The sequence below is a fragment of the Schistocerca gregaria genome, chromosome 2, assembly GCF_023897955.1.
Source record: "Schistocerca gregaria isolate iqSchGreg1 chromosome 2, iqSchGreg1.2, whole genome shotgun sequence".
NCBI lineage: Eukaryota > Metazoa > Arthropoda > Insecta > Orthoptera > Acrididae > Schistocerca > Schistocerca gregaria.
The window spans coordinates 121,596,669-121,619,967 of NC_064921.1; the positions used below are offsets into that span (position 1 = coordinate 121,596,669).

Below are 23,299 nucleotides of genomic sequence, written 5' to 3' on the forward strand. Positions count from 1 at the left end.
TTACAATGGTAAAAATAATTATTACCAGAAACAGGACAATCACAGTACTCATAATTACCAGGGAAACTGAGATTATCAACATGTGAATGATAATCAGAAGCAGTACTTGAATGAGAATGCAAATAATAACAATCAATATAATAAAAAAAGGAGCAATGATAACAAATCAAGAAGTCCATACAAGGATAGACCAAAAAATATGCATAATGACAATCAGTACTGTTAACAGCCAGGGCTGAGTCATTGCCACCCCCACTACAATTTTGCATACCAAGGGCAGCATGTAAATTATATGCAGATTGAACCTGTACCAAACAGTTCATTTTCACAGCCATGGGATCCAAACAGACCACCTCCATCTAATAATACCGAGAATATGAGAATAGTAGAAATATCACCGGACATGAAATAAGCAACAAAGAATCTGACAAAATAGATTTGGTTCCTGTAGGCCTTCGTCAGGAGGCCGGACTACCAAGTGAAGGCACTAGGTCCATTCCCGACAGAATTAATATGATTAAATACCAGGACGGAATAAAATTAAAGGACGAATTATATCAAGAAGATACCGTGTCCAATAATGAAACAGCTCAATATATACAAGCAACAGTTAATGTGTCCATAAACGGAATTATTACCTCAGTACTCCTCGACACTGGCACAAATATTTCAGTGTTAAGTGGGCAATTTTTCAAGAGGTTTATGCAAGTCAATCAATTACTGGTTCTGCCAATGAGAAAATGTAAAGTTATAGGAGATTTGGGAAAGAAGTCACAGACACTGAAGTTCCAAAAGCAGTTAGAGCTTTCCTTTGGAAATGATAGCCTCAAGTGCATGTTCCTAGTTATGAAAAACCAGTCTGTACCAATAATTTTGGGGTTTAAATTTCTCTGGGATAGAGAAGCAATACTAAATCTTGCCCAAGGAATCTGAGAACTGAAGTACCAGGGGCGAAAGATCACTTACAGCTAAATTGGGAAATTGAGGCAGGTCTTCAGCCGAGTAGACCTGTAAATATAGTGGTCGGCGAACAGAAATTGCTGATATTAGAGTATGATCACCAGAAAGAGTGGCATACTGGCCAAAAGGATGATGTCCACAACAATGTGAGTGACATCTCTGCCATGGTTAAGGAGAAAGTGAAGGAAGGTTCTTGCATTGACAGAATCCAAGCTAGGCATTTAGTAAATCCATTGTCTAACTATGTAAAAGTATTCATAGATCACCCAGGTGTTATAAAAGGTTATATTTATGATATGAAAGTGTATCTGCACAACACCCATTTGTAAAGCTTTGTATTGGTCTCTTGGACAAAGCAGAATGAGGTAATGAGAGGGACAGCTAGTACTGCTTAGAATGCACCTTAAGCTATCACTGATTAAGAAGAAAAATAAAAAGTGGCATCTGCTATATGCAGAGCCATTCAAAATTGTTTCAATTCCTCCTGACGGTTGCTATTTACTGCAAGAAGTCAATACTGAAAATATAAAGGGACTCTATTGTCATAGGGACCTTAAGAAATATTTGCAATAAGAACCACAGTTCATTAATTGCAAGTAACAAAATATATTCAGTGCACAAGTACCGTTATAAAATATATAAATAGTAGTTATAGAGTAGTTTTATTGTAAATTCTTTTACTCATGTGTCATAGTTTATAAGGGTTTATTTCAGGTCATATATGACCAGGATACATTGAACTGTAATTTCGATTCCAGAACAAATCTAAGTTCCCACAAGGGAACAATTAAAGAATTTAAAGCCTTGAAGTTTCAATACTGAGAGTTGGTTCACTAAAATTTTTTAAACAGTTAGAATAGATGTTTTAATATAAATATGATTTTCTGATTTTTTCTACCTAGGTTATTATATTGGGGTAAATATATGTTTACTTTAAGTATATCATGCATCTATGAATGTGGATGACTCATGAATGTACTTTTCCTTGATTTATGTAGTGCACACACAAGAATGGATCTTAGTTGAGTGCTACTCCACGTGTTTGCTTTCTTCTGATTTGGCTCTATTTGGAGCATTTGACGTTTTACGTACCACTTTCGGTACATTTAACTTTCGGGTTTAGCTTTGCTGTTAGCTCTTTGAGTTACTTATTAGCAGGTGTACCGAATATGGAGATCTGTTACAAAATACTAATTATAAGATTTAACTGATTGAGAACGAATGAGAATAAATGACAATAAACAAATAAAATGTACCAACTTATGGAGATGTACTGAAATCTATCCAGTTCAAAGGTGATCTATTGATCAAGACAAATGTAAAAGATTCTATCAGGCAATTTTTTTATATGACACACAACATAGTACATGAGTTTTGTCTTCATCTTGCGATATAATACCAAATGTAGACATGAACAAAGATTATTGCTGTGTAAGTGTAAAGTGATATGAAGATTGTCTGTTGTGTGGAACTATGAGCCCCAGCAATAATCAGTATTTGTGCTATGTGTCTCAAGAGAACTTTAAATATCAAGTGGATATGCACAAACTGTGTCTTTCATTTTCAAAACTGTGTTAAGCAGTGAAAAATCACTCAAATCAGAGATAATGTGAACACTCTTCCAGTGCATATGTTATCTGCAATGACTAGATGTTGATAAACTGTTTAAAATAAAAAAATAAAAAAGAATTAACAAACCTCAGACTTCTAAAATAACGAGATAACCTCATCAGTATAAACTCTTAAAACAGAGTGTCCACTGCCAGCTGCATGCCAACAATTCGAGTACAATGTTGGCTCCACTGCACCTTGCGCAAATGTTTACGTACAGTGAGAAATAAACAAAGCACATGATGAACACCAGTGCAATTCATTTAAATGAACTATGAATCACTACATTAACCAGAACAGTGTTTATATACAGAACATCTTCTGTAAATACAATGAGTGAATCCAAGTGAATGGAGATAAACTTGCTTCTTCAACACCATAAAATAAATAATTTCTTTGTCACTGACACCAATTTTCAATATTACATGTACCCACACTGGAGGAGAGGAACATAGAACATGGAAACAAGAACACTGCCAGAAATACTAGATCGAGAACTGGGTGCAGCTGACAGCAGCCGACATTCCATCGACATGCTGGTATCGAACCAGCAGCAGCCTCCACCAGCAGAGGCTGTCTTCGACCTACAATCCACGAACTCGATATAGGGTTGGGTATTCAACATTGCTGGGAACTTCAAATTTCTTTTAAATTAAAACGATCTTTTCAACATTTATTGACTTCTTTTGACCTCAACAACAGATTCAATATTTTCTATAATGAACATGTCAAGCCTCACACTTAGTAACTGCACTTTTTTTGAAGCCCATCGGACCATTTTGTTCCTGGTTTTCCACATCCAATAAGCCCAAATGGGACGGGATAAACAATTCCAGGAAGTCCCCACAGATTTTTCCAAAACTTTACAGTTGCTGAAGCCATTTAAAACTACCATACCCACACTAGACATATGGTATACTACTTTATGTTTTGTCTAACCACTATCTAAAGTTTACAAACAAAAACTCTCTATCTGAAGCGAAAACTGAATGATATGTGGCATTGACTTAGAGGACTGTAAGAAAAAAACTTTTCTATGAACAAATGTATTTTTTTTTCCAGCCCAAGTGTAATGTCAACGCCAATATTTTGCGTCACCTGGGACAGTGCTTGAGACTTACGAGATAACGAATATTTTTGCAGAAATGACTTTCAAAACTATATAGAGAACTTAGGAAAGACTTATTATTATATTGTGACTTATTATTATAATGTGAAATTTAAAAAAAATTGTTTTATTATTGTATAACCAGTTTCTTACAAAGAATAATCATATAACAAAATATAACACCACTAAACAAGTGTATTGGCTCTGTAACATCTGTCGTATTTTTTCTTCTTCTGTTCTTCTTCCCTATGATGTATGAAGTGGATGAGATCAAAGATAGGCTGAATTTTGTGTCCGCAGCAGTCCAGACTGTGCTTTGTCTGCTGCCATTATGTGAGCGCATGGAGTGGCAATTTCAAACTGCAGAAATAATCAGACACTAATTCTCTCAATAATTATTACAATATTTGAACTCCGAGGACAAGAACCCACAGGAATTTATTATTTTTCTATTCTAACAGTGAAAATAACATTCAGCAGAACAATCTTAAATTTTATGTACATGAAATAATTTTATGGCTGGTGCATAAGATTAATTTTTCTCAGAATAATTTATCAGTGACTTTAAATAAAAATATTTATGACACCAGTGTTATTATGGGTAGAGGTTGTGGTGTGATCAAGTCAATGTAAAAGTGCTACATATAGGCAACAAATGGAATAATTTGGACTATAAGAAGAATTTTAGGTAAATCAGCACTTAGCTCAAAACCCCACAAACATGTACCATAATATAATTGTAATTATACATTAGTTTGCTTTCCTTACAACTTTCAGTATTAGATTCACACAGCTTGTATATTTTAAGACTGCACATTTGCATTATGTACTCAATTTGATACCATCCACACACACACAAAGCCCATTGTTCCAATGGTGAAATTGTTTGCCATTAATTATTCAATAGTAAAATAAAACTTCTCTGTTAGAAGGATAAAGATTAGTCTTTTCTGATAACCAAGTTACACACTGAATATATTCCTGCCCTTCACTTGATTGTAACTTTTCAACCCAGCATACTCTGTTGTTTGGGCACAGAGTCTGAAATGCACTGGAAGTAAGAAATTCTCTATGTGATGATTTAGTTCCAAATTACACCATATGTGTTTTAGTGACATTCAGCTGTAGTCCATTTTGTTAGAACCAGTGACACTTTATTTGATTTTTTCAGGCGCGTCATTTCAAATAGAACTAAGTCTGAGTGAATATGAGTAGTAACTGGTGGTTCATGAACATAGAATAGGAACAGATTGGGACCCTATATCAAACCTTATGGATTCCTCAGAAAATTGTTTTACACTCACAGAAGTAATTTCCTGAATCTGAAATTACACTCACTCTTTGCTGAAACACTGTAAAATACTGTTCATAACCATATACATCTGTCATATGTGGAAAAGATTCACTTAACTGAATGCTTTTGTCCAGTCACAGAATATTTCTGTGATCTTTTCACTCTTATCTAAAGTGAAACATATCTTCTGAATAAACTACTGATTGTACGTACTGTCCTTTTTTCTTGTTGAAAGCAAAACTGGGTTTTAAAAATTATGTCATTTACTGTGAGAAACTTTTGAATTTGTTTAGTTGTAGTTGAGTTTTTGAAACATCTTTAGAGATGACTAGCAGAAGAGAGATATCTTCTGTTGATCCCACTTGAATAATGGTTTTATCTTGGTGTATATCACTTCTATCCAAGGAGACCATGAGGAGAGTTGGGCAGGATTCAAGGATTAGACAGCAAGGAAAACCAGCCTTAATCGTTTAAATTCATGAAAAACATATCCACAATGTTCCATGTCACATCATGAGTTTTAATTGTTCATCTATATCACATGATAATAAATAATCAATGTGTGTTGGACCATGAGGCAGTGACTCACATCTGAACAACTAGCTCAACAAATTAACATAATATTACTACAATCACATTTATTACCTTTTGTGACAGTTATGTTAGCAACTTATTACAACAGACATAATATGTGTGTGTGTGTGTGTGTGTGTGTGTGTGTGTGTGTGTGTGTGTGTGTTTTAAAACCATGTACTGATTCAAAGTTCTAAACATCTTATAGATTCTCCAATGGGAATTTGTTCCTCACTGAACATGACATGCAGATACACTAGTATTACTAGGTGAGCAGGGTACAAGGGAACATTAAATCAAGGAACTGTGTGATCAAAGAGCATCTGGATTTGAACAATTCCTTAACTGGAACATTAACAAGGCACAACCAGTTGCAGAAGCCTATAAAATGTCTATGAACAAAGGAATATCAGAATAGTTGGTACACCAGAACATGTCATGAGTGCCTAATGCCCATCAGAAATGTCAGTTAACATTTCTGTTTAGACAACTGAAAGGACATCAGTACTATTGTTAGAGAACAGAAAATCTGAGTAATTTAACAAGGGAATTGAAGAACTGTGCAACACACTGATAACTGGATTTACACAGGTAACATGAGCATATCTAAACTAACAAAAATGAACAAGCCAAATACATGTACAATTTATGAATTGAGCATGTAGTGACTATCAAAAGCAATTGCCATAATAATGAATTTATGGATCATATGCAATCTATCTAACAACATTCAGATTTTGTCTCTAATGGCTGGATGCATGGTGCCACAGTGGGGATTACTAGTACATGGAGGAATAGATCATACTGCACTCAATGTATCATAATGAACTCCATGAGGCTGATACTCCTCTACCAGCCACACACATAGTACTGCAGCAGGTTACCTAGCTCACTAAATGGTCAATTCAACTGCACTTGCTATAACGTAACAGACTTTGTGATGCAGATACTCCACAATTAGAAAGGCTACAGTGGTGAAGTACTGAATAATTCATGTCCTACAATATTGTGTCAGTCCTATGCCAACCAGTTCTCCATAGGTGTGAAAGGGTGCCTGTAATACTGTCTTCTTATAGGCACGCAGAACTGAAACGCCTCTGGTGTCCTCACAGCTCATGCATCTGACTTGCAGCACTACAACAAGCAGTTAAGATTCAGACATGTAAGAAACATGTAATCACTGCACTGGTTATATAGAGAGCTTGGTGTCAGCAATGGATGTGCAAAGGATTGGGAGCATTTCCTATAGCATGCTTTTCAGGTAAAATTCAGGTGCTGTGGTAACGAGGCATGTGGCAGAGAAAACTCTTGCTCTAGGAGGCTTACAGCTCACAATGCAATTTCTGCCAGGTGATGCATCATCTGGTATAGATGTGATCTTGTGCTAGAATAGATTGGTAGGTAGCATGAATGCAATGCAGTGCATCATCTTGTCATCTAAATATGCAATTCTCTGTATTGAAATAAAATGATCATGTGGCATTATTGGCCAGGAGGCCACGTCCAGGGAAATTTGGCCACTGGGTGCAAGTCTAATTTCAGATGAGGCCACATTGGGTGACTTACACATCGGTGATGGTGAGATAATGATGAGCACAAAACAACACCCAGTCTACGGGTGGAGAAAAATCTCCAACCCGCCTTTGAATCAAACCCGAGCCCACTGCATCGTAGGCAAGCATGTTGCCAGTCAGCTAAGCAGGAGACACTCCCTCTATTAATTTCCAATGTTTCACCATTCGATGTAAACTTCTGTGGTGGAAGTTAACAGGAACAGTGAAGGATATTATGGCTATTACTAATATTAAGATAGAATTTTACTTGGCTCCGACTAAAAATTTTGTCTTGAACAACTTTTGTGGCCAGTTCCACTTAATTCAGATAGTAGACTTCCTTACTATAATCACTGTCAATTCTAGCACATTAATTAGTGACAACTACAGAGATAAAAACTTGATTATAAAATTGTGATGTCAGGCAAGTTAGTATTGACCTTTCTCTTGAAGAGGGATGTATGTTAAAAGTCACAACCCACAATGTGCTAGGCATATCTCATTACATTAAAAGTAATGAGAACTTATTAACATCCTTTGACTCACCTAGTATTGATTTACTGTCTATCAGTTCAGTGATATTTAGGAAATACTCATTAAATATCCTTGCAAATTCCTGCTTGCCTTTAAGCCCTTAACATAAAATCCCAAGTTATCTCATTTTTATTATTTTGACAGAAATTTAAAAGCTTGAGTATACTCTGGCAACTTAAGAACAGACATTCAAGAAAATAAAGCCTTGCTTATCTCCAGTGGCAATGGATGAGAACAAGTAGCTAAATTATTTTGATGTACAGTTAAATGTTTAAGGAGTGTTTTCAATGAGGAGATAGTTGCTGTTTATTTGTAATCTGATGTTAACTCTAGCTTCAACACATCTAGTAATGAAACTGCATCTCTATTTGAAAATATTTTTTCATAATGAATGTACTGAATGAATGTCCACCACACAAGCAGGGAAAGGAGCCATGATCATTATAAGGAGTAAAACATCATAAAGGGATGAAAGATTTATGTACTGAACCGAGGACATCAAATAAAAAAAATATCTGTGACCCAAATAAAAAAATATAAAAAATCTGTCAATTATCACAAACATTTAAACTGGGTGATTGAACAAAAAATTTGCTTGGAAAAATTGATAATTCAAGTGTAAAAGAATTAAACATATGTAAAATACAACAAGAAGTAAGCTTGGTGTAGCTTCCAGTATGGCTTTCAATAGAGTCCTCTACCTTAATAATAATGAAACTAACCCCTTAACATTGATCTTTTTCTAATTACATTCCAAGAAAGAGTATTTTTTATTAATGAGACACATCCTATAATGAATGATAGTACATACAGACAGATAAGAATAGCTTTTCAAGCTCAAAATAATGATGTCATAAATTTTTGAAGATCACCAGTAATAAAATTCCAAGCATACTCAATGTGCTGCACTTAGACTAAAATATCCTGAAACTGTGTAGATGTGAAGTGCAACTATGATTTCACAGTGGTTTCTTGTGAACAGAAATCTTGGAGAAGCTAGGTTTAAGACAGCAGACATAATTATCTCCTACCATTGATGAGCAGCTCTGAGTCAACTGATGAACTGTCATCACTTTTACTCTTTAATGAAGTAACATCACATTCTTCTTCACTTTATAAGCTGCTAAATTCAATAGCTAACTCAGGATCCCTATATCCACAATTTTTCAGAAGTACTGCCTAAACAACAATACAGGACAGAGGCTCAAACCATGTATCTTTTTGTTGACTATCCATAGCTTCACACAATAAAGATGATATCAAGTGGCGAACACCTCAACTTCAACCGTAACAGAACAGTCAGACTGGCAGCTGAACACTAACTATAAGCACTGATAAGGACATAAGTAAGGTTTTATTCTTTCAAACATCTCTTCTTAAGTTGCCTGAGTATACCCATGATTTTAAGTTTCTATCAAAGTAACAAAACTGAGTTAGCTTGGGATTTTATGTTAAGGGATTATAGATAAGCAGGAATTTGAAGGGATATTTAATAAATGTTTCCTAAATGTCACCGAACAGACAGAATGTAAATCAACTCTAGTTGAGGCAAAGGATGTCAACAAGTTTTCATTACTTTTAATGTAATAAAATACGCCATTGTGAAATCTCTTCTGAAAAAGGTGGAGTGAACAATTACATGCCAATTTCACCTCCACCTGAATTTTCATTAGTATTTGAAAACGTTTAATGCAAAGTAAGTAAAACAATTTGCCTATTTTTAATGGTCAATAAGAATGTATCAACTGGGCAACAAACCTACATTTGTGAATACCTAAACAAGAATTGTCTGCTAGTGAGTATATTCTGAGATCAGATTACAATCTTTGATTATATTATCTGATCTTCTGTTAGAGAACTCTCAGTACTATGGCATCAGTGACTTGTTAGGGTAGTTGGTGAATTTCCACCTCATTGCTAGAAAGCTAACTTGAAAGGGTTGGACTGCAGATCAGGAGAAACTCTCACATCAGATTTTGGAGCTGTCCACAATGAAGTACAAAGTTCTATTTTCAGCCCCCTTTTGTTTCTTTTTTATGCCAACAACAGGTAAGCAGCTGTGAATAGCATGTGTAAATTAAGAATGTTTGACAGAGACACCAGTTTAGTGACTGAAAATACACTAGCTACTGACACTCATAACCTAGTCTCCATGGTCTGCAGCTAGTTTACTATCAATTTCCTCTCACACGCACTAATCAAGACTAAAGTTATTTAGTTTTACTTTAGCTACAAAGATCCAAAGAGATTTATAAATGGCATACAGTAATGAGTAGTTGCATCTTAGAACTAAACAGGGACTACCACCTTGAAAAGATTCAATTAGACTATTTTTCCTCAAAAGTAGCTTCTCATAGTGGTGACCAGAAAATCACAAAGGCTGCATATTTTGGTTATGAAAATTACATTATGTGCTATGGTAATTTTTGTAGGAGAACTCCAAAAAATTGTGTCACACAGAAATGAGTGATAAGAATCATTTGTAGAGTAAGTCTAACTATACATTGCTGAAAACTATTTATACAGTTGGGAATACCTTCCAGTGCTTCTAAGTGCATATTTTCATTCATATCTGGTTTCCCATCTCCCTACGGAACACAACTCTCAGGCAAAGCAATGCAATGTTCACATTTGCGAACAGACATGAAAATGGCAGTCACTAGGAATTACAGAACTGTAATTGATCCAAGTACATTTTGCAATCACTAGTGTTAAAAAATTTTCTACCCATTTCCCATTATTTAGATTAGATTAGATTTACTTTCATTCCAATTGATCCATAGTGAGGTGGTCCTCCAGAATGTAGAACATGTCAGAAAAACAACAATACATGACAAATATTTACAACCAAAACAATTAAGCTAATGTACTATTCCACTGGTCTCAAGTGGAATGATCATCATTTTTTAATGAACACTACATGAAAGAGTCATTTTACAAATACTAATGCACTGAATTTAAAATAAAAAAGTTTTTTATTTATTTATACGGTAATAAATGTGTAATACAACTACTATAATACTTATTTACAATGAACACATTACTGCACTGAAATGGTGCAGAAGTTAGACTGCACTTACACACACACACACACACACACACACACACACACACACACACACACACACACACATACACACACTACACATTACCGCTCTGAAATTTTGCAGAAGTTATATTGTTCTTATATATGCACACAAAAATCAGTTGGTTTTACTGAGAAATTCATCAACGGAGTAGAAGGAGTTGGCCAAAAATAAATCCTTTAGGCTTCTCTTAAACTCAATTTCATTGGTTGTTAAGCTTTTTATGGCTGCTGACACGTTATTGAAAATGTGTGTTCCTGAATAATGCACACCTTTTTGTACAAGACTAAGTGACTTTAAATGCGTGTCAAGATTATTCTTATTTCTAGTATTGATTCCATGAACTGAGCTGTTGGTTTGAAAAAGTGATATATTTTTAATGACAAATTTCATTAAGGAACAAATATATTGGGAAGCAGCAGTTAGTATCTTTAGTTCCCTAAACAGGCTTCTGCAGGATGTTCTTGAGTTCACACCACATACAACTCTTACTGCATGTTTTTGTGCCCAGAAAACTTAGCTTGGCTTGATGAATTACCCCAGAAAATAATCGCATATGACATTATTGAATGAAGGCAAGCATAGTTATGTCTGACAGAATTCGAATTGCAAATAGAGATTTGTTTAGATGCTTCAGCAGTTCTGCGGTGTGCTCCTCCCTGCTGAATTTATTATCAAGCTGTAATCCCAAGAATTTAACACTGTCCTTTTCTTTATCTGCTTGTCATCGTATGTTAGGCATATACTCATGGGACACCCCTTACAAGTTCTGAACTGCATGTAGTGTGTTTTTTCAAAGTTTAGTGACAAAGAATTGGCTAGGAACGTGTGATTAATGTCCACAAATATTTTATTAGCTGATATTTCTAAGACTACACTTGATTTGCTATTTATTGCAATGTTTGTATCATTGGCAAACAAAACAAACTTGGCATCTGGTAATGTTACTGATGAAAGATCACTGATACAATCAAATGGAACCTTGTGGGACCCCACATGTAATTAGTTCCCAGTTTCATGATGCCTGATAGCTTGATACATGTTTCTTTCCTAATAACACCCTTTGTTTCCTGCCAGAGATATAAGATTTGAACCATTTTGCAGCATTTCCTGTTACACTATAATATTCTAATTTATTTAAAAGGAGATTGTGACAGATCACAAAATATACCAGTTGCCTGTAATGTCTTGTCTAATGAATTAAGCACATTTTCACTGTAAGTGTAGAGAGCCTTCTCAATATTAGAACCCTTTAGAAACCCGAACTGCGACTTTGAGAGTATGCTATTTGAGATAAGATAGTTATAAAGCCGATTGTACATTATTTTTTCTAAAATTTTTGAGAGTGCCGGCAACAGTGAAATTGGACAGAAATTTGATGCTATTTTTTTATCTCCCTTCTTAAACACTGGCTTAACTTCAGCATATTTCAACGATTCAGGAAATATTCCACTGATAAATGACTGGTTACACAGATGGCTTAATATGTTGCTTAGCTCAGAATCACATTCTTTAATTAAGTTTGCTGATATTTCTACTGGTGTAACTGAACTTTGGTAATGTAGATGGAAAATTTTTTTAGTAGCAGTAAAATTTTACCATGAGTGATATGTGTGGGCTCTGTCGTAGGTTTGTGAGTTGTGGATTACGGTGTGGGATTTGTTCAAAGTATTTTCATTGGGAGGGAATGCAGTGGGGAAGCCAGTGGTCATTTTAGGGAGATCCTCTCCTGGGAATGTAGAATCTGTAGTAGAAACAAGTTAATAGAGGAGCAGGAGCATAAGATCTGTGCCCTTCAGGTGCAGTTACAATGCGCAAAGGAAGAACTAGATAGGTTGAGGAGGGTGAAGGGTGGTGGGGAATGGGAACTGGCAGTTGGCAAGAAGGTAGCTAGGAAGAGGAGGTATTCAGACAGTTTTAGTTTGCATACATGCAATAGATACAACCCACTGTCAGAGTTGAGTGGAGAGCAGCCTTGTGTAGCTGTAGATGTAGATAACTTGCAGCACTCCTCAGCAATTAGGAGGCCTAGGTTAGCAGCAAAGCCTAGCAGAAAGAAGGTTCTGCTGCTAGGTAGTTCCCACGGTAGAGGTGTGGGCCAGCAGTTGAAGGAAGTGTTGGGGAGTGAGTACCAGGTCACCAGCATTGTGAAGCCTAGTGCAGGGTTGGCTCAGGTGACTGAAAGCATAGGGGAGTTATGTAAGAATTTTACTAAAGAGGATCAGGTAGTGATAGTGGGTGGAGCAGGGAACAGTCTTGATAGGGATGGGGAATATGATGTCAGTGGTGACTTGGTTAAGATAGCTACTCAAACTGGTGGCACTAATGTGCATTTCATGCAACTCTTTCAGCGTCATGAACGGCATAACCTTAATGCGGATGTTAGGCACGTTAATGTGGGGCTGGGGAGGGCACTGATGGCTGAGGGCATGGATCACATCTCAGTGGTCTATCAGTAGATGGGGTTTCACTAGGCATGGCCTGCACCTCAATAGGTATGGAAAGGGGAGGCTGGCTAAGCTTATAGGTGACAGTGAAGTGGGTGGTGGTTGTGGTATCACTCATGGAAAAATTCCTGTAGTAGTTGGTGTTAGAGCTGCACCTTTTTTAGACTGAAGTATACCTGCTTAAAGGAAGTGCCTCTACGGGCTCACCTCCAAAGGATGTAATGTTTCCAAGTAGAGAAGGAATTAGCATATTTCATCAAAATATAAGAGGTATTAGAGATAAAGTTAGTGAACTGCTAATAGATGTTAACTCTGAAATTATTGGTGTATCAGAGCACCACTTAAATAATTTGATAATTCAGAGGCTTCCTTTACCAGGCTACAGATTAGCTGGCTGTTTCTCAAGGAGTTCCTTGCGGGGTGGGGGAGTGGCTCTGTACGTAAAAAACAGTATTGCATTTAAGTCCATAGACGTATCATGACACTGCACTGAACAGATATTTGAAAGTTCTGCAACATTAGTTGAATTTAGTGAAACTAAACTTCTAATTGCTGTTGTTTATAGGTCCCCTAACTCCGACTTCGGAGGATTTTTGCTTAAGCTAGAGAGGATTCTTGATTCACTTTGTAGGAAGTACCAGAAAGTAGTTATATGTGGTGACTTCAATATTAATTTTGTACATGATTGTGCAAGAAAAACGATGTTGGTAGATTTCCTAAATTCATGTGATCTGATGCAAACTGTGTTTTTTCCAACTAGGGTGCAAGGGAACAGTAGCACAGTCATGGAGAATATTTTTATTCATTCTTCATTACTAGATGGGCATTCTGTTAATAAAAGGGTGAATGGCCTTTCAGACCATGATGCACAAATTTTAACAATAAAAGGTTTTTGTACTCAAACCAATGTCGTATTTAATTAAAAACTACGTACGAAAGTTAATCCAACAGCAATAGAGAGTTTTTCTAAACTTGTCAAGGAACAAGTGCGGCAAGATGTTTATAGTGTCAATAATATAGATGATAAATACAATGCTTTCCATAACACATTTCTCATGCTCTTTGAGAGTTGCTTACCATTAGAACATTCTGAACAGGGTACTAGCAGTATTGTAAGGTGCTTAAAAATGTTATTAGAAAGGCAAAAATTATGTGGTATGCAAATAGAATAGCTAATTCACAGTATAAAATTAAAGCCATATTGTCAGTTGTGAAGGAAGTGTCTGGTCAGCAGCACAAGGTTGATGATATAAAGTCAGTTCGCAGTAATAATATTTCTGTTACTGATAAATCAGATGTATGTACAGTATTTAACAACCATTTTCTGAGCATTGCTGGTGAATTAAAAAAGAATTGTTTCTATTGGAAATCATATAAATTTCTTAGCAAATGCCTTTCCGAGATTGACGTCTGAAATACTCCTCTGTGATACAGACAAGAGGGAGATTGAGTCAATAATTAAATCACTGAAGACTAAGGACTCTCATGTTAATGATGGAGTGTCTAGTAGAATATTAAAGTACTGCGCTGCACATGTTAGCCCTGTATTTAGCCATATTTGTAATTTTTCCTTTAGGAATGGTCAGTTTCCTGAGCGATTAAAGTACTCAGTAGTAAAGCTGCTTTATAAAAAGGGAAAAAGAGATAATGTAGATAATTTTAGACCTATTTTTATGCCATCAGTGTTTGCAAAAGTTATCAAAAAGGCTGTGTATGTAAGGTTAATCGATCATTTTATATCACACTATTTGCTATCAAATGTACAGTTTGGCTTTAGACGTTGTTTGACAACTGAAAATGCTATATTCTCTTTTCTCTACGAGGTACTGGATGGGCTAAACAAAAAGTTTCGAACACTTGGCGTATTTTTTGATTTAACAAAGGCATTTGACTGTGTTGATCTCACGATATTGCTCCAGAACTTGGACCATTACGGAATAAGGGGAGTAGCTCACAATTGGTTCACATCTTACTTTAGCAACAGGCAGCAAAAGGTCATTATTCACAATGCTGATAACGGCTGTGATGTGGGATCTGAGTGGGGTATTGTCAAGTGGGGGGTGCCCCAGGGATCAGTGTTCGGGCCGCTCCTGTTCCTTATTTATATAAATGATATGCCCTCTAGTATTATGGGTAACTCTAAAATATTTCTGTTTGCTGATGACATTAGCTTGGTAGTAAAGGATGTTGTGTGCAACATTGACTCGGTTTCAAGTAGTGCAGTACATGACCTCAGTTCATGGCTTGTAGAATATGAACTAACGTTAAATCACAGTAAGACTCAGTTTTTACAGTTTCTAACACACAATTCAATAAAACCTGACGTTTTAATCTCACAGAACGGGCATAAGATTAGTGAAACTGAACAGTTCAAATTCCTAGGTGTTCAGATAGATGGTAAGCTGTCGGGGAAAGTCCACGTTCAGGATCTTGTTCAAAGACTTAATACTGCCATTTTCACTATTCGAACGGTATCGAAAGTGAGTGATACTTTGACAAGTAAATTAGTCTACTTTGCTTATTTTCATTCACTTACATCATATGGTATTATGTTTTGGGGTTAACTCTTCCCATTCTAGAAGGATATTTTTTGCTCAGAAACGGGTGGTTCGGGCAATAAGTGGTGTGAGTTCATGAACTTCTTGTCGACCTCTGTTCACGAGTCTGGGTATTTTGACATTGGCCTCTCAATATGTATATTCCTTATTGTCATTTCTTGTTACCAATATTAGTTTATTTCCAACAATAAGCAGCTTTCACTCGGTTAATACTCAGCAGAAATCAAACCTCCATTTGGATTGGACTTCCTTAACTCTTGTGCAGAATGGTGTGCAGTATACTGCTGCATCCATTTTCAATAAGCTGCCACTCGAATTCAAAAATCTTAGCAGTAATCCACATGCTTTCAAATCGAAACTGAAGAGCTTCCTCAATGGTCACTCCTTCTATTCTGTCAAGGAGTTCCTTCAAAAATTAAGCTGATTCTCATTGTATTGCTGACAGTGTTTGCTTAAACTTATGGACTGATTTTCTTTGAGGTTCATGAACATTTATTTTTATCTGTTATTACTTTTATGTTGCAAGTTCATGTACTGACACGTTCCATGACCTTTTAGATTTGCTCCTCAATTTGGTCCTACGGAACTTGACATGTAAATAAATTAAAAAAAAAAATCATACCCACTAGATGTTTTTGATTTTAAAGATTTTATGATGGACATTGTTTCTGCTGGGGTAGTGAGGGTCAAATTCATATTATGGAAGTGACTTGAAATGTCTGCTCTGAGCAGCATCTACCGAACCTGACAACCTCATCTTTTCAGTAACAATTATAAAATGTTTGTTAAAAAGTTCTGCAACAATATACACATCTGTCACCAATGTATCATCATTTACTCTTAATGCTATTTGTTTGTCTTCATGTCTGTTTCTACTAGTCTCCTCCTTTACTATATCCCATATAGTCTTTATTTTGTTATCTGATATGACTATCTTTTCCTTGTAATATATTTGCTTCGATATCCGTATTACAGTCTTTAACACTTTGCAGTATTTCTTGTAATGTACTATAGTATCAACATCGGAACTGTTTCTGATTGACAAATAGTTTTCTTTTTGTTTTACAAGATACCCCTTGAGTAATCCATGGCTTCTTTGTAGACTTTGCCCTAACCTTGGTAAGTTTTGGGGGAAAACAGTGTTTGAATACTTTATTAGCAAAAGTGTTATATTTTTCATTCATGCCATGAGCACTGTAAACATCAGTCCAGTGAATGTCTCTGAGGAGTGTCCTAAAATAATCAATTTTTGGCTTATTGATTACCCTCTTGAGCTCAGATTTAACAGATTTTATTTCCTGTTCAGTATTAACATTTAACAGAAGGAACTGCATATCATGGTCTGAGAGGCCATTGACTATTGGTTTTGGAATATAATTTTGTTCATTGGACTTTTCTATAAATATATTATCAATGGCTTTTTGTGAGTAATTGGCTACCCTAGTGGGGAACTTTACAGTGGGAAGTAAGTTGAATGATAGTGTTACTAACTCAAATAAGTTCTTATTGGGAGAGTCTTTAAGGAAATCTTCATTGAAATCACCAGCAACCACTATTTCTTTGTTTTTGGTTGTTCAATGGGCCAGTACAGCTTCAAGGTGGTTTACAAACAGATTAAAGTTACCTGCAGGTGATCGATATACACTTAATATTATGAAGGATTTTTTGTGAAATTCTACTTCTGTTGCACATGCTTCCATATGCTGCTCTAGACAAAATTTATGAATGTCTATGTTCTTAAATTAATGACAGTTCCTGATGAATGTGGCAACTCCACCTTTCTCCATTTCTGATCTACAAAAGTGAGATGCTAACCTAAACCCTGTAACACTTAAAAGTTCTACACCAGTGGTCACATGATGTTCAGAGAGGCAGGGTTTGAAGACTCTAATTCATCTATGCAGATAGTTAATTCATTAATTTTATTTCTCAGTCCGTAAATATTTTGATGCAATAAAGATAGCTGAGTTAAAATATCTGCTGACTGTTGAATATTCTTAACCAATAGTTGTTTACGCTGATGTAAGAAGCTAGAATTATGTTTTTGGTTTCTTTCTCAAACTGAAGGTTTGTCTCAGTTCTAACCTCTCTTAAAATTTGGTTTCTTTCTGTCCTCCCTACCCTAAAAAAGCGTCTTTTCTTAACCTTATAACCACTGGTATTTTACCACTCATGACAGTGCCTCCTCTCTTTAACTTTCCTGCTATTTTCCCAGCCAATTTACCCTTACCCTTCCTGTTGAGTTGAAGGCCATGCCTAGTATAATCCCACCTATTGAGAGAATCAACAGGAACCACACCAATGTGCGACCCTGCACCCGACATAAGCAGCCGTTCCAGCTCCAAATTAACTCTCTTGACAGAGGAGTTCAAATGAGGTTGGTCATGGCGCCCAAGAACAGATACTTTACATGCTTTATAACCAGGGAATCTATATTCAGAACAATACCAAGTACATTTTTTTGAACTGCTCACAAATTATTAAATGCAAGTTTCCAAATTGGGTTATTATCATAAATAAATTCATGTTTTTAAGTGATAATGTAAGTATCAATAACAACTTGTTGCTAATACTTACAACAAATAATTTAAGGAATAACGGTAGCAGGTCAGCAGATAGTTTCTCTGTAGTGTAATACCTCTTTGAAGAAGGATTTTTCCAAAAGCTACCAATTTTCTCAAATATTTTTATCTGTACAACAGTCTAAAGATTACTTGTTAATTTTACTTCCTACATCATTTATATTTTACAAAAGAATTTCCTATAGTATATCAATACAAATATTATGTATATAACTTGTCATCATTTACTCATTTTGTAGTTAGTACATACACACTGAAGAGCGAACAAAACTGCTGCACCTTCCTAATATTGTGTAGGGCCCCCGTGAGCACACAGAAGTGCCACAACTTGACCTGGCATGGACTTAACCATTGTCTGAAGTAGCGCTGGAGGGAACTGACACCATGATCCTGCAGGGATATCCAGAAATCCATAAGAGTGTGAAGGGGTGGAGATCTTTTCTGAACAGCATGTTGCAAATCATCCCAGATATGCTTAATGATGTTCATGTGTGAGGAGTTTGGTGGCCAGCAGAAGTGTTTAAACTCAGAAGAGTGTTCATGGAGCCACTCTGCAGCAATTCTGGATGTGTGGGGTGTTGCATTGTCTATATGGAATTGCCCAAATCCATCAGAATGCACAATGGACATGAATGGATGCAGGTGCTCAGACAGGATGCTTCTGTATGTGTCAACTGCACATGCCTCGCACCATCACAGAGCGTCCACCAGCTGGAACAGTCCCCTGCGGACATGCAGGGTCATTGGATTCATGAGATTGTCTCCCTACTCGTAGACATCAATCCACTTGATACAATTCGAAATGAGACTCGTCCAAACAGGCAACATGTTTCCAGTCATCAACAGTTCAATGTTGGTGTTGATGGGACAAGGCAAGGTGTAAAGGTTTGTGTTGTGCATTTGTCAAGGATACAAGAGTAGGCCTTTGGCTCCAAAAGCCCTTATCAATGATATTTCGTTGAATGGTTTGCACGCCGACATTTGTTGATAGCCCAGCACAGCATTGTAATCTGCAGCAATCCGCAGAAGGGCTGCACTTCTCTCATGTTGAACGATTCCCTACAGGCATCGTTGGTCCTGTTATTGGAGGATCTTTTCCAGCCACAACATGTCAGAGATTTGACATTTTACCCGATTCATGATATTCATGGTACACTTACGAAATGGCCGTACACGAAAATATCCACTTCATTACTACCTCAAAAATGCTGTGTCCCATTGTTCATGTGCTGTCTATAACAACACATTCAAACTCACTTAAATCTTGATAACCTGCCATTGGAGCAGCAGTAACAAATTTAACAACTGTGCCAGACACTTCTTGTCTTCTATGGGTATTTCCAACCGTAGCATCATATTCTGCCTTTTTACATATCTCTGCATTCGAATAAGCATGCCTATAACAGTTTCTTCAGAGACACAGTGTATTATTTAACTGATATATTGCTTTTCCAATGCTCCAAAGCAGATTACCAAGCAAGTGAAGTGGCCACTTCCAGGACACAGGGACATGTGCAGGCCCTGGATAAAATCTGGCCAGTGGGGGCCTGGTGTGCCGCCCAACCTGGATATGTTTTTCAGGTGGTACAAATAGGTACATATCAGGCTAGTACTCACGTCACACCTCAGACACTATACATACTACACATTTACACATTATGCAAACATTTAAATTCTCACAATTGAACATGAGTTTTACTATAGATGCAGATTGATGAGGCACAGAAATTTAGTTCCGGGGTGGAAGTGGTGGTACCAAGAAGGGAAGCCAGCCACTAACTACAACTACCATTGTCAAAATTGATACAACATGCCAGTCCAATAAGGACATGGTATATGGCAAATGAGAAGAAGGAGATGGATTTTCAAATTCAAGTGTAGCTAGTCAGTTGCAGACCTCTTTCATCAGTAGGGTCATGGGAAACTCAGCTGCGAAGGAGATTGCTTACAAAAAAAAATCCATCATAGAAGATTACTTAAGTGTGGAAAACAGTACTAACATTCAATATTGAGTGTATGCAACAAAGGCCAGCAGGATAACATCAGAGAAATGCTGAAAAACCTGATCTTACAGATACCTGGAGATAACTAACATACAAAGTTTCAAGAGCTAGTATTAAGCAAACAATATGCTACAATCCCTAAAATATCATTCCCATTGGGATCACAAAGGTACATTAGACTAAATACACTGTGCAAAGAGACATTTAAGCAGTAATTCTTCCCATGCCTCATAAGCAAACAGCGTGCAAGAGAATCTTAGTACTTTTTACAAGAGGAGCTATCCTCCAGTATGAATTTCAAAGTAGTTTGCAGGGCTCTGTGGTATGTGAAATCTATTCAATAGCTGTCCAGTCAAGTATTATGTTAATGCCTACTGTACAAGTAAATTTTGGAAGAATAATAATGATGACCACTGTACAATTTATGGAACACATGTACAAAAATAAATATAATACTCTTCCCAGCTGTCTTAAACACATCTAATTCATATCTTGACTCAAAGCTTCCATTTATCAATACCTCCCTCTGCTAACCAGACCGTACAAATGTTCTTTCAATATATCTTGCTGGAGAAGAGTTCAGTGCTTTACCGATAAATCAGTGATTCAAAATGTAATTTAAAGACACAGAGCCTATAAAATTACTATAGTTCATTGACATTAAAAAATAAATGTGCTGAATATTCAAACATAAATACCAAGGACAAATCTATGGACAGCAGGCACCACTTTATCTGATCGAATGCATCGGAAGATCAACATTTTCTGGAAATTACTCAATTTGTCATTCCAAGGTTTTGGCAATGGGCAATTATGTGGTTCTGGGTCATCAAATACTCTTTTCCATTTATCAATGCTGTCCACAAAATCAACTCGAATGCCCTGCAAAATAAATATAGAGAAAAATATATAACAAAAGTATTGTTATTATTATTATTATTGTGTGTGTGTGTGTGTGTGTGTGTGTGTGTGTGTGTGTGTGTGTGTGTGTGTGTGTTTTTTGTCCTTGCTGGTCGAAAGCTCACAGTTCTTTTGTTGTGCCAATCTGTGACTCAGCATCTCTGCTATATGGTGAGTAGCAACTATCATTTTCATAGTACTGTTACATTACATCCTGGATTTTCCATTGTTTAAAAATATTATTGCAATGCACTTAAACACTATGATACCTGGCATATTTAGTAACAGTAATGTAAGAGAATATTCTTGAATTTATATGTTTCGAAATAGTTTGATATATTATAATATTTAAAAAAATCCACGGTTATCATACACATACATTAACAATATATTTAAAAAGTGTGACAACAGCTCATAATTTCCACTCATCCATTTTCTGCTGAATGTTGTGACAACAACCTTTATTGGTTCTTGTACATAGTATGAATATCATCATTCATTGTATTTACATGTTTTATTTATATGCAACCAGTTTAGGTGTTATAAAACATCATCTTCAGACCCTTCTACAAGTCTGGTTGATCACACTGATAGTGGGAATCACTGCCATATTTCTGTAGAAAGGTCAACAAATCACCTATCACTTGTGAGTTGATGTGCTATGCTGCACATACCTTAGACTATAAGAAGTTTAGTTTGACACTGATGTTTCGGGACCTCCTCGAAAAAGTATGATAGTGATTCCCAGTATCAACATGATCATGCAGAGTCATAGAGGGCCATGAAAATAAGTATTGTAATGCTAAAGCCAGTTTCATATAAACCAAACCAGTAAATACAGCTGATGGCGTTATCCCTACTACACATAAGACACAGCTCATAATTTTCTGCCACCATTATCAAGAGTTAATCCTAAATGCTTGTTTTGTCTTGATGTTGTTTACAATCCTTTATAACATTATTCCAGACGGTTTGCTCTTCGAAATGTAGTAGAAAACAGTTTCCTTAACACATTAAATATACAGTGAATATACTCTCATAAAATGTTATCTGTTTTTAACTTTACCTAAAATTGGCTCCCATTTTAGATTCTTTGCAACACCAATATTAGTCTTATGATTATGAAACAAATAATCTGCTACATAACAGAGAACTCTCATTTCAAACCATTCACATTGTGTTTAAAGCTTTGCCGGCGTACTGATTGTTCCATAAAAACACAGGAGAACTGCCGGATATCAGTACCGTCCTGCCACAATATTTCGGCGCAGAGTCTTCTGGCCATCTTCAGGTGAGTGCCACTGTAGTAATACTGGCAAGAACACGCTGAGCTCCACTATTTAGAGCCATGCTGAGGTGACATGTGCTGCTCAGCGTGGGCATTCGTAACAACTCCGTGCGCTGCGTCTCGCGTCTCGCGCCCTTCACGGTGCAAAGCTTGGTGTATCGATATCAGGTCAATTTTCATCTTTATGCAGATAACTACGTCGACTACAAAGTTTCTCTATAACAGGATTCCAAGCATAGTTTAGCTGATAACCACTATCTTGATTGATGAGAGTCTCGTTGTCAGACAATCTTATTTCCACAGATTCATTGATACTCGAGCTACAAAAGTTTGATGTATGGGCCAAAATTTTTGTGTCATCATAATTCATGGAACATGGAATGGTCTGTGTATTTCCACAGACCATTCCAGCAGCAAGGTCATCGGTCTCATCAGATTAGGAAATGACGCGGAAGAAAGTCGGCCATGCCCTTTCAAAGGAACCAAACCAGAATTTGCCTGGAGCGATTTCGGGAAATGGTTCAAATGGCTCTAAGCACTATGGGACTAAACATCTGAGGTCATCACTCCCCTAGACCTAGAACTACTTAAACCTAATGGCATCACACACATCTAAGCCCAAGACAGGACTCGAACCTGTGGCCATAACAGCAGTGCAGTTCCAGACTGAAGTGCCTCGAACCACTCAGCCACAGCAGCCGGCTTTAGAGAAGTCACAGGAAACTTAAATCAGGATGACCAGACGTGGGATTGAACCGTTGTCCTCCCGAATGTGAGTCCAGCGAGCTAACCACTACGCCAC

At 36.6% G+C, this 23,299-nt stretch overlaps 1 protein-coding gene across 1 annotated transcript in view; it reads right to left on the reverse strand.

Annotated features, from left to right (window-relative positions):
* Window positions 1-23,299, reverse strand: part of LOC126336485 (dynein axonemal heavy chain 7) — a 978,012-nt gene that overhangs the window by 149,148 nt on the left and 805,565 nt on the right. Inside the window, exon 52 of the mRNA XM_050000228.1 lies at window positions 21,008-21,191. Coding sequence (XP_049856185.1) covers window positions 21,008-21,191 — 184 coding nt within the window. The remainder of the gene's footprint in view (window positions 1-21,007; window positions 21,192-23,299) is intronic.